At 42.5% G+C, this 13,329-nt stretch overlaps 1 protein-coding gene across 10 annotated transcripts in view; it reads right to left on the reverse strand.

Moving 5' to 3' along the window:
- SCML4 (Scm polycomb group protein like 4) overlaps window positions 1-13,329 on the reverse strand; it is a 127,169-nt gene that overhangs the window by 20,595 nt on the left and 93,245 nt on the right. For 9 of the 10 annotated variants that reach the window (XM_073022383.1, XM_038001059.2, XM_008007434.3 and 6 more), the window contains one exon: window positions 3,255-3,545. In XM_073022383.1, coding sequence (XP_072878484.1) covers window positions 3,255-3,545 — 291 coding nt within the window. The remainder of the gene's footprint in view (window positions 1-3,254; window positions 3,546-13,329) is intronic. The other variant, XM_073022388.1, reaches the window with a different exon arrangement.

Consider the following 13,329-nt stretch of genomic DNA (forward strand, 5'->3'; position numbering starts at 1 on the left):
AAACATCCCACAGTCCCATGGTGGGGGTCCTGCTGATTATGGACAACTGGATTTCAGGGTCTCAGGCAAAGTTCCCTCTAATATTTCTTTTTTTTTTTTTTTTTTTTTTTTTGAGACAGAGTCTAGCTCTGTTACCCAGGCTAGAGTGCAGTGGTGCAATTTCTGCTCACTACAACCTCCACCTCCCAGGTTCAAGTGATTCTCTTGCCTCAGCCTCCCAAGTAGCTGGTATTACAGGCAGGCACCACCACGCCCAGCTCATTTTTGTATATTTAGTAGAGACGGGGTTTCGCCATGTTGGTCAGGCTGGTCTCAAACTCCTGACCTCAAGTGATCCGCCCACCTTGGCCTCCCAAAGTGGTGGGATTACAGGCATGAGCCACCATGCCTGGCTGGTTCTAATACCTCTAAGTTATTAAAAAGACAGCCAGTATTCAGGGTACAGTTATTGATGTTCTTGGGATGAAAGGCAGCAGGCACTGGTGGACTCTGTTTCTCTGATCTCATCCCAGACCCTGAGAGGCAGAAGGGCCTGAGCTAGGGGGCCTCTCCTGGGGTGTAACTAGGCTCCAGCAGAGAGGGCCTTCTCAGAGCTAGAGCCTGAGGAAGGGTCTGGGCTGCCCCTCGGCCAGTTGTCTGGCAAGATTACTCAGACTGTCAGGGCCTGATTCCAGGATGATATGAGTTAGCTCTGTGTCCCCATCCAAATCTCACCTTGTATTGTAATAATCCCCATGTGTCAAGGATGGAGCCAGGTGGAGATAATTGAATCATGGTGTCGGTTTCCCCTATACTGTTGCTGTGGTAGTGAGTAAGTCTCATGACATCTGATAGTCTTATAAAGGGGAGTTCCCCTGCACAAGCCCTCTTACCTGTCACCATGTAAGACTTGACTTTGCTCCTCCTTGCCTTCTGCCATGATTGTGAGGCCTCCCCAGCCATGTGGAACTATGAGTCCATTAAACCTCTTTCCTTTACAGATTACCCAGTCTCAGGTATGTCTTTATTAGCAGCATGAGAACAGCCTCATACACAGGAGAACAAAGGACTGGGATGGGGATGAAAGTAAAGGACAGGAGGACATCCTAGGGCTCAACTGGAAGGAGGCATGAGGGGCTGGGGAAGGGAACTATGCTGAGGCCATCTGAAGAGCCCTGGATTCCCTGGCCCTGGGTCACCAGTTGGACTGAACAGGGCAGACTGTTGTCGAGTGAGTGATAGAAGTTCTCTCCAACCAAATCATGCCTCCCTCTTACTGCTGGAAATCCTGCATTTAAGACATAGGACTGAATTTGTACCAATGTGCGTGGGAGAGAGTAAATATCTCCTTTTTAAAAAGTGGGACACTCTGGGATTATGAGTCAGTTCAATCAGCATGGTGTCCTGTGATCACCACCCCGAGAAAAGGGGAATTGGGCTGAGGAGAAGAGGGTGAGAGAAAGAGACATTTAAATACCAGAGGGGCATAAGGATGAGTGTTTTGACAAGACAAGGGGACACCATGAGGGCACAGACATGATGCATGTTTATTGAACACCTACCACATGCCAGATATTATGCTAACACTGAGGACAAACCTATGAAATCAAGGCTGCCCCTGGTTTACTTTACAGTGTTGGTTTGTGCCAGATCATGTCCCTTTCTCTTGTTCTTAGGAATCAGATGGAACAATGTTGCTCTCCTTTGGAAAACAGGGCTCTGCTCACTTAATCTGCCTAGCTTATGGTCCTGTGTGATAGTGTTGGAAACTGGCCTGCAGGGCATCTCTACATTTGGCAAGAGCTGCCATGGAGACAGAATCTGTGCTCTACCCCTCAACAGCTCTCCAGCAAGGGACCCCTTCTCACCTCTCCATCCTTGGCCAGGGGAAGCTGGTCAGGGCCATGCTTATCTGGGTTGGATGAGTCTCTTGGAAGGAAATGTGTGGAGGGTCTTGAATCATACAAAATGGCTCATGTGTGTGGCTTGTTGGGGTCACTGGTGGAAGGGTCCTGGGTTCAGGGGAGAAATGTGGCTTGCCACAGAAGACAGGGCCTGCCCACTGAGGTGCCCACAGGGTGGCAAGATGAAGACTCCCAGACTCCTTGGCCTGGGGCCTTCTTTCTTCAGCAGTTCTCAACTGTGGAGCTGATGGGCTGTGATCTGTTAAGGGATATGTTAAAAAGATCTATGCTGTAACTACTAGCATTTATTGAGCTCTTATTACAACCTAGTCCTCATACTAAATGCATGTATGAACTCATTTAATCCTCCCAACAATCCCATGAGACAGGTGCTGCCATTATTATTGTTGCAATTTTATAGGTGAGAAAACCAAAGCACAGGTAAGTTAAGACTTGCAAAAGGTAGGCAGAAAGCAGCAGATCCAGCATCTCAGCCCTGGCTGTGTGGCTGAAGTCCCAGTGATTATCTACTATACTCTATGGCCTTTATGCACTATCAAAATACTGAAGCTTGAAAATTATTTTTTCAAACATCAATCAGAAGGGCCTTAAGCTATTACTTTAATCCTTTATCCCTCATAGTGCTTCTGTAGATTGCAGTCCAACAAGCTTTCTTTAGTGGACAAGACAGATGTGGCATTACAACCAGCATTGGGGGAATTCTGCCTACCTCTGCTTCTAACCACGTATTTGTATCCTGAAAGTGACACCTGCTATGCAAGAGACAATTCTTTACCAAGGTCTGGTTCTCCTTTTTCCTGGGCAGAGCTAACCTACAGCTCCCAGAGTCCCTTATAGTAAAGTGTGGCAAAATGACCAGCTTTTGCCAATAAGATGTGAGTGGAAGTAATGAGCACCACTCTCAGACTGCAGGGAAGCGCCTGTGCCTTCTCCATCCCTTCTTTCCCTTTCTAGTCCCCAAATGCATGGGGCCTGAAGGCTGTAGAGGGTGGCAGAGCCACAAAATAGATGGAGCCTGTGTCCCTAAATTGAGATGCATCCATGAATCAGGAACATTTGCCTTTGGCTCTTGAACAAAAATTTCTATGGTATTTGAGCCTGTGTACATTTTGGAGTCTATGTATCTTGTGGCCTACCCTACCCTAATACATGGTTTTCTTTGCTTATCAAAGGTTGAGTTTGGCTGTTTTTGAGAACTTCAAGAATCCATGAAAGGGCCTGTGGAAATTTCTGATCTCCCAGCAGTCCTGTGTTTAAACAGCCACACTCCCCCTTCCCCAGGTGCTGTGCTCCCCGCGTGAGGGCAAGGGATGTTGTGTCAGCGGGAATCTGATGCATGCATTACATTACCACATCTGTTTCCTTCAAGAGAGGTTGCATTTCTCTTGGGACTGGAGGCTGGGGGCCTCAGCCCAGGTGCCGAGGGGCCACCAGAAGACATGGGGCTGGTGCGGGGACCACCAGCCGTGGCAGCAGGACCTCCCCCAAGGTGGCTGTCTCCAGAGTTCTGCCTCTTGCAGTACAGCGAGGAGGAGGGGAGCAAGGAGCCCCTGTGGTTAAAGGTGGAGGCGGAGGGGTCCATACCGTAGCGGTTCATGCCCACAGGGTTCACCAGGTACTCTTCAGTGGTGACTGTCTTGGCTAAGCAAAAAGACAGTACAGAGAAGCAGATATCAGAGAGCAGTTCAGGAAGCTACCAGACCATCCGTCTTGGCAAACCCTGCCCTGCCAACACAGTCCCCAGTATCTGTGAGGATGGAGAGAGGAGAAATTAATCCCACAACATAATTCCAAATAGCATACCTGTCAGCAGGCTGAGAGCTGCCTCGCCCACAGGAGCATATTGTATTAGGAATTAGGAGGTGTGCTCCTCCATGCTTAGAGGAAAATTGATATTTTGGCCATTGATGACTTAAGAATAAGCCCAAATCGGGCCAGGTATGGTGGCTCCCACCTGTAATCCCTAAACTTTGGGAGGCCGAGGCAGGTGGATCACCTGAGGTTAGGAGTTCAAGACCAGTCTGGCCAACATGATGAAACTCTGTCTCTATTAAAAATACAAAAATTTAGCCAGATATGGTGGCAGGCACCTGTAATCCCAGCTACTCGGGAGGCTGAGGCAGGAGAATCGCTTGAACCTGGGAGGCGGAGCTTGCAGAGCAAAACTCTACCTCAAAAAAAGAAAAAAGAAAAGAATAAGCCCAGATCAAAGACCTTCTTCCACAGTAGCTCTGCCCTCACAGTCTCTGCTGGCTTCTCAGAATCTCCCTGTACTCCCTGCTCTTGCTCGCCCACCAGCACAGCCCCCCTCAACTGGCGCAGGACTCCTGGGAGAGATCAAGCAAGAGTCACAATGTTTCAGAGTCAGGAGAGACGACTGTGTGGCCTGGGTGGTGGCCCAGGTGCCACGGTACTTTCTCCCCATACCTTTCGTCCTGATACACGAGGGCGGCTGTCCTCCTCCACGGCTAATAAGCAGCGACGCAAGTGTCGATCTGGACAGCCCCTCAATCCTCCCCAAGCCCTTCACAGGAGTGCTAAAGAGCCAAGCTAGAGTGCAGTGGGGGAGAGGACTTAGAAAGTCTGCCAACCTCATCATCAGTGCCTCTTAGGTAAACCAGGACTTACCGTATTTTGTTTTTGTTTTTGTTTTTTGAGATGGAGTTTCAATCAATCAGTCTGTCACCCAGGCTGGAGTGCAGTGGTGCGATCTCAGCTCACTGTAACCAGCACCTCTCGGGTTTAAGTGATTTTCCTGCTTCAGACTCCCAAGAGTAGCTGGAACCACCATGCCTGGCTAATTTTTATATTTTTAGTAGAGATGGGGTTTCACCATTTTGGCCAGGCTGGTCTCGAACTCCTGACCTCAAGTGATCCGTCTGCCTCGGCCTCCCAAAATGCTGGGATTACAGTCCTATACTTTTAAATCTCATCACTGAGCCTGTTGAACTCCCTGTGAGCTATACCTGTGGCCGAATGGTGGGTTTTTTGTTCGTTTTATTATTTTTACACGGAGTTTTTTTTTGGGGGGTGGGGGAAATCCAGAGAAATTATGGTGATAGAAAGAAGGAAACTATTCTAGTCCCTCCCACCAGGACAAGATCATGTCTACCTATCCCCAGCAATAATTATCTGTATATTAGACACCATCAAAACAGAATTTGGTATGCCCAAAGAAAATGCAATCAGCAAGAAAACAAAACAAAACAACAGCAACAAAAACCAATGGATCCTCCATGATTGGCAATGAAAAACAAACTTGAGGCCACAAGATCAGATGCCTTCTCCATGCATGGATTCTTCCATAATGTAGGTATTGAAGATTAAGACTTGATTTTATTAGGGGAGCTAGCAGATCTTCTCCTAGTTGGGGATGGATGTGGAGCTTGACTGGATAAAAGTCTTTGCAGATGGGATACAGCTAAAGTAGTGGTTAGAGGTAAATTTAGAGCTGTAAATACTTCTGTTAAAGGAAGAAAGATCTCAAATGAATAGCCTAATCTATCATAAGACACTGGAAAAAAAAACTTAAAGCAAAGAAGGAAATAAAGATTTGAGCAAAAATTAATTCAATGGAGAATTTTAAAAAACAATAGAAGAAATCCATAAAACCAAAAGCTCGTTCTTTGGAAAAAGAATCCACAAAATTGCAAGCCTTTAGCTAGATTGACAAAAAATAAAAATAAAAAATAAAGAAGGAAAGAGAGAGGATTCAAATTACTAGAATCATAAATGAAAACCTGAAATTACTACCAACCTTACAGAAATTGAAAAAGATTAAGAAATACAGATGGATGCTCTTTGCTTACAATAGGGTTATATCCCAACAAATTTATCATAAGTTAAAAATATCATAAGTTGAAAATGCATTTAGCATACCTAATCTACCACACATTATAGCTTAGCCTAGCTGACCTCAAACATGCTCAGAACACTTACATTAGCCCACAGTTGGACAAAATCATCTAACACAAAGCCAATTTTACGATAAAGTATTGAATATCTCATGTAATTTACTGAATACTTACTGAAAGTGAAAAACAGAATTGTTGTATAGATACTTGAAGTATGGTTTTCACTGAATGTGTATCACTTTCACACCATCGTAAAGTGAAAAAATCATTAAGTTAAATCATCTTAAGTAGGGAACCATCTGTTCTATAAACAATTTTATGCCAGTAAATTAGATAACTTAGATAAAATGAACAAACCACTAAAACTGACTCAAGAAGAAAAAGACAATCTGAGTAGACCTGTAAGAAGTAAAAGGATTGAATTAGTAATCAGAAAACTACCTACAAAGAAAGCCCAAGCCTGGATAACTTCATGGTTGAATTCTACCAAACATTTAAAGAAAAAATAATACTAATTCTTTACAAATTCTTCCAGGAAATAGAAGGGGGTGAAATACTTCACGACTTCTATGGCAAATACTTCTACGAAGACAGGATTACCCTTATACCAAAACCAGACAGACACATCATAAGAAAACTACAGACCAATATCTGTTATTCATATGAATGCAGAAATCCTCAACAAAAAACTGGCAAAACTGAACCCGGCAATGTATGAAAAGATATATACACCATGACCAACTAGGATTTATCCCAGGAATGCAAGCCTGATTTAACATTCAAAAATCAATTAATGTAATACACCATATGGATAGAATAATAAAACGGAGATCACACAATCATCTTAACAGATGCAGAAAACATTTGACAAAATCCAATACGCTTTTATGATAAAATCACTCAACAAACTAGGGACAGAAGGGAATTTCCTCAATCCGACAAAGGGTATCTGCAAAAAACCTATAGGTAACATTGTGGCTAATGGTCAAAGACTGGGTGCTGTCCCCCAAGATCAGGAATAAAAAGAGACAGTCCATTCCAGCTACTTCTATTAACATTGTACTAGAGGTTCCAGCCAGCGCAGTTAGGTTAAGGAAAAGAAAAGTCATCTAGATTAGGAAGGAAGAAGTAAAACTATCTCTGATGTGTACGAAATCTTAAGGAATCCACTTAAAACACTGTTGGAACTAATTAATAGTTCAGCAAGGTTGAAGGATACAAGATCAATGTGCAAAAATCAATTGTATTTCTACACATTTGCAATTAACAATTAGAAAATAAAATTGAGAATAATTCCATTTATAATAGTATGAAAAAGAATAAAATAAAATACTAAGGAATAACTTTAATAAAAGTTCAAACAAACTCTGAAAACTACAAAACATTGTTGAAAGAAATTAAAGAAGATATAACTAAATGGAAAAAAAAATCTCATGTTCATAGATCAGAAGGCTTATTTTCAGCGTGGCAATTCCCCTCAAATTGATCTACAGATTCAGCACAATCCCTGTCAGAATCTTCACTGATTTCTCTGTAGAAAATAACAAGCTAATTCCAGAACTCATATGGAATTGCAAGGGACACAGAATAGCCAAAGCCATCATGAAAAACAAAAACAAAGTAGAAGGCTCACACTTCCTGATTCCAAATTTAGTACAAAGCAACAATAATCAAGACAATGTGGGAGCTCATCATGTTAAATGAAATAAGCCAGGCACAGAAAGACAAATATCACATGTTCTCACCGATATGTGGGAGCTAAAAAAGTGGATCTCATGAAGATAGGGAGTAGATTGGTGGTTACCAGAGGCCAGGAAGGGCAGAGGTCAGTGGGGATGAAGAGAAGTTGATTAAAGGTACAAATATATGGTTTTATAGAAGAAATAAGACCTAGAGTTTGAGAAATCACTTGAATGACTATAGTTTACAACAATCTATTAAACATTTCAAAATAGCTAGAAGAGAATAATTCAAATGGTTATACCATAAAGACAAATATTTAAGGCGATGGATGTCCCAGTACACTAATTTGATCTTTACAAATTATATGAATGTATCAAATGATCACATGTACCCTAAAATTACATACATCTATTATGCATTGATTTAAAAAATTGTTTTTAAAAAATAAAACCAATGCCATTGGAGAGGGAAAAAAGACAGTGTGGTTCTGGCATTTGGATAGGTATACAGATGAATGAAATAGAATTCAGAGTCCAAAAACAAATCCATGTGTATATGTTCAGCTGATTTCCACAAGGGTGCCAAGACCATTCAATGGAAGAAAGAAGTCTTTTCAGCAAATGGTGCTAGGACAACTGGATATCCACATGTAAAAGACTAAAGCAAAACCCTTACTCACACCATATATAAAAATTAACTCAAAATGAATAAAAAACATAAATTTAAGAGCAAAAACTATAAAACTCTTAGAAAGAAACAGGGGTAAATCTTTGTGACCTTGGATTTGGCAAAATATTCTTAGATTTGACACCAAAAGCACAAGCAATAAAATAATAAAATAAAATAAATTAGACTTCATCAAAATTAAAAACTTTTGCACTTTTGCACTGGGCACGGTGGATCATGCCTGTAATCCCAGCACTTTGGGAGGCAGAGGTGGGTGGATCACATGAAGAGTTCGACACCAGCTTGGCCAACATAGTGAAACCCCCTCTCTACTAAAAATACAAAAATTAGCTGGGCGTGGTGATGCGAGCCTGTAATCCCAGCTACTTGGGAGGCTGAGGCATGAGAATTGTTTGAACCTGGGGGGCAGAGGTTACAGTGAGCCAAGATCACACCACTGCACTCCAGCCTGGGCAATGGAGCAAGACCCGGTCTCAAAACAAACAAACAAACAAACAAACAAACAAAAACACCATCAAGAAAGTGAAAAGACAACTCACAAATTGGGGGAAAATACCTGAAAATTATATACTTGATCAGGGACTTGTATATCTTGTAAAAGGGACTAGACTTACACAACCAACCTGTATAAGGGACTAGACTGTATTAAGAATTATTCTAGCTTGGATGGGTGCGGTGGCTCATGCCTGTAATACCAGCACTTTGGGAGGCTGACACTGGTGGATCATGAGGTCGGGAGATCGAGACCATCCTGGCTAACACGGTGAAACCCCATCTCTACTAAAAATACGAAAAATTAGCTGGGCGTGGTGGTGGGCACCTGTAGTCCCAGCTACTCAGGAGGCTGAGGCAGAAGAATGGCATGAACCCGGGAGGCGGAGCTTGCAGTGAGCCGAGATGGCGCCACTGCACTCCAGCCTGGGTGACAGAGCAAGACTTCATCTCAAAAAAATTAAAAAAAGAAGAATTATTCTAGTTCAATAAAAAGTAAAAAGACAACCTGATTTTAAAATGAAGGACTTGAATAAACATTTCTTTAAAAAGATATACAAATGGCCAGTAGGCACATGAGTTGAATCAAATCGAAACCACAATGAGTCACCACTTCACACCCACTAGGAAGGTGATAATCAAAGAGTCAGATAAGAAGTGTTGGTGATACCCTAGAGAAATTAGAACCCCCACACTCTGCTGGTGGGAATAGAAAATGGTGCAACCACTTTGGGAAACAGCCTGGTACTTCCTCAAATGCTTAAAGTAGAATTATCGTAAGAACCAGCAATTATACTCCTAGGTATGTACTAAAAAGAAATGAAAACAAATGTCTACATAAAAATCTGTACATGAGTGTTTACAGCAGCACTATTCATAATAGCTAAAAAGTGGAAGAAACTCAAGTGGCTTTCAACGAATGAATTTTTAAAATGTGTTATATCCATACAACAAAATATTATTTGTGCATGAAAAGGAATGAAGTACTGATTGATACCTGTTACAGTGTGAATGGTCCTTGAAACACTATGCGAAGTAAAAGAATCCAGCCACAAAAGACCACATGTCAAATGATTCTATATATAAAATGTCCAGGAAAGGCAAATTTGTACAGACAGAAAGTAGATTCATGGTTGCTTAGGGATTGGGGTTGGGGTATGGAGGTGGGTGATAGCTAAAGGGTATGTGGGACATTTCTCTGAGGTGATAAAAGTATTCTACAATTGACTGTGCTGATAGCTGCACATAGCTATATACTAAAAGTCACCGAATGGGACCTTAAATGGTGGATTGTATGATATACGAATTATGTCTCAATAAAGATTTTTCTAAAAAAAGACATTTGCAGAAGTTCAGTGCTTTTCAGATGAGGCTATGAACATATTCTCAAGAATTATATGCAGTCAGGTGTAACAAACACCACATTGGCCACCAGGACACACATAACCTAAGCAGCCGAAGGGTATGCATGCCCTGTGCCGAATGCTGTGCCGCTAATGAAGTGCTGCGAGATGTCTTCAGGATGCTGGAATGCTACATCTTTGCCTTGATGACCTCACTGCATCTCCTCCCTCTGGGTCAGAAGCCATCAGAAGGCAGATTCTAAAAAGGAGCTGGCTATGGAGCTATATACTAGGCTGCTTTCTGAATGGAGTGAGGGAAAGGAAAATTCACGTGTTCTGAGCATCGACTTTCTACTATCTACAGTCTAAAGCCAGTAAGCAGTAAGGCCGCCATTACATTCCTTTCGTTGGAAAGTTCTCATAGTCTGGGATACCAATCCTTTTTGTGTCCCACATGTCAGGTGCTTTGGTATATGTGAGGAAGCTACATGCAGTATCTGGCATGATGCCTGGAATAGAGGAAGTGCTTGATAAATATTTATTGAGTAAACATTTGAGCCAATGTTAGCTGTAAGGCTGCCGTTACACAGAAGACTCATTAAAATTGGTATTATAAAGGGCTTACATATAAATTCTTTATGTAGATTTGTGATAAACAATGAAAAAAGATTTAACAAAAACAGTATCCTGTTTATGAAACACTTTAAGTCTAAATTAAATATGCCTACATAGTTCTGATAGTCTAAGGTAGAGAATGCAGATAATTCACTGATTGGCACTATAGTTGGAAAATACAAATGCAGATGGCAGATCCCTTATTCGCAAAGTGTGGGAATGGGGAACAAGGGAACATGCACCGAATGGGTTTAAAAACTGCTGATGGTGGCCAGGCGCAGTGACTCACACCTGTAATACCAGCACTTTGGGAGGCCAAGGTGGGCAGATCACCAGAGGTCAGGAGTTCGAGACCAGCCTGGCCAACATCGTGAAAAACATCTCTACTAAAAATACAAAATTAGCTGAGTGTTGTGGTGGGCACCTGTAATCCCAGCTACTTGGGAGGCTGAGGCAGGAGAATCCCTTGAACCCAGGAGGTGGAGGTTGCAGTGAGCCAAGATTGCGCCACTGTACTTCAGCCTGGGCAACAAAAGCAAAACTCCATCTCAAAAATAAATAAATAAATAAATAAATAAATAAAAATAAATAAATAAACTACTGATGCCCATGGGTGAGACCAAAGGTAATAAAAGCTAACCTCTGGGCTATGATCCAAATGAATTAATCAGAAGGGAAAACAGGCTTTGGAGGGCATCAAGCAATACCTTCTACCCAGGCAAAGGATGTGCTGGTGGTTCCAAAGTCTGCCCAGGTGGACGACTGTCAAGACAAAACACCAAGCCCCAGATGTGGCTCTGCAAAGTGGCTGCGAGTGAACAGCACGTTCAGATGCACACACTGCAGTGGCTTCCAGAATTGATTAAATAGATCTGTTCAAACCCGATTGAAACTGCATTTTCCTCACTTTTCTATAGAGGGGTTTTCTGACACATCATGGCTAAGCGTAAAAGTGATGGATGCATTGATGGCCCTCATCATTCGGTGGCAGGAAGGAAAAGGATGTTCACGAGCACCCAGCCCAGCATTTCCCTAAATGTTAAATGCGTCCCACTGGCGGGACAGGGAACCACATGGATGTATTCACTTCGTAGGATTGCAGAAACTAACAAACCGGATGGTTTAAAACAACAGAAATTTATTCTGCCATAGTTTTGGAGTCTACCAGTCTGAAATCAAGGTGTCCACAGGACCCGGCTCCCTCTCAGGACTCTAGGGGAGAATGCCTCCTGGCCTCTCTCTAGCCTCCGCTGGTGGCCAACAATCTTTGGAGTTCCTTGGCTGGAGAGACAGTGCTCCACTCTCCACTGTGATGGAACACTGTGTCTGTGGCCACAGACTCCACTGTGGTGTTCTCCCTGTGTGTCACAATCTGTGTCCAGATTTCCTTCTTCTAAAGACACCAGTCATGGGATTAGAGCCCTAATTCAGTATGACTTCCCTTTAACTTGAGTACATCTGCAAAGATCCTATTTCCAAATAAGATCCCATTTCCGAAAAAGATTCCAGATACCCTAGAATTTGAACATATACAATTCAGCCTACAACAACCAGTAAATGTTTTTTTATTGTCATGTATTTCAGTGTACATCCACGACATACAATTAGCACATCAAACAATGATTTCACTGACACAGGATGATTGCTTAAGCTGACTAATGGCTAAGGTTAAAAGAGTTCATGTAAAGGAATATCTTGAGCAGACAGTTCTATAAGTGTTACTCAGACACAGTAGAAATTGTGAAGGTGGTAAATTAATATTTGGAATGCATTGAGCTAGCCCCAACCTATCTCTTCAAGCAGGGTGTTGTCTAGAAAAGAAACGACAGTAGATAACTGAGTCTCTTATTTGAAAGCTTCCCCAAAGAGATTTTACAATCTCTTTCAGAGTGAGGCCATTGTGCTATGAATCTCATTGCCTAAAAGGTTCCTCCTTACATCTAGCCTCAATCCCTCTTGCTTCAGTTAAAACACATGACTGCTGGACATATACTCTTTATACTATCCAACATGTTAGGTCATCCAACATGCAGGCAGATGAATTCTAGCTATGCAGAACTTCTAGGAGCTTAAGAATTCAACTGAACTGTGACATATGTTTGTTACCTAAATCCAATATTTAAAGTTGGTAAAAAGAAAGGACCAAATCTGTACTTGGAGAGGGAACCCCCACTTTTCAAGCGCTTTTGTGGCTGACTGGTGAGCAAACACCAGATGGGGCCAGCCGACCTGTTGGAGGATCTAACTCCCGCACACAGACTCCTGGCAGACCGCAGTCACAGGTGAAGGCACTCATGGTCTTTTCCTCCTGTGTCTGTACAAAATCCTTTTCCACCTGAAAGAAGCTGTCTTGTCACCCTGGCACCACTCATCAACAAGAGGCTCCAACTCAGCCTATGTGAGGCCATTTAATTGCAGTGGAGAATGCCAGCTAAACAAAGCAAGGTAAATGAGTGACTTTTTACACACTTCTGTAACCCTCTGTGTCCAGCCAAGAGACTAATGTTGCCATTTATGAATAATTAAATCTTTTCCTCCAGAAAAAAAGAATAATCTGCCTTTTGCACAGTCACAAGAGCACGCTTAAATAGAAACGAAAATGCACATGTGGCCCGATCAAAGAAATCTGCCACATTTTCAAGGTTTAGTGTCCTGGGAGCTTTCAGGACAGGCTGATGGTCCTTTTTCACCATCTCTAAACCTGCTTGTGGACTATGGTTCCCTCCAGCCACTGTGCATAAAGCCTGCCTA

The sequence above is a fragment of the Chlorocebus sabaeus genome, chromosome 13, assembly GCF_047675955.1.
Source record: "Chlorocebus sabaeus isolate Y175 chromosome 13, mChlSab1.0.hap1, whole genome shotgun sequence".
Lineage (NCBI taxonomy): Eukaryota > Metazoa > Chordata > Mammalia > Primates > Cercopithecidae > Chlorocebus > Chlorocebus sabaeus.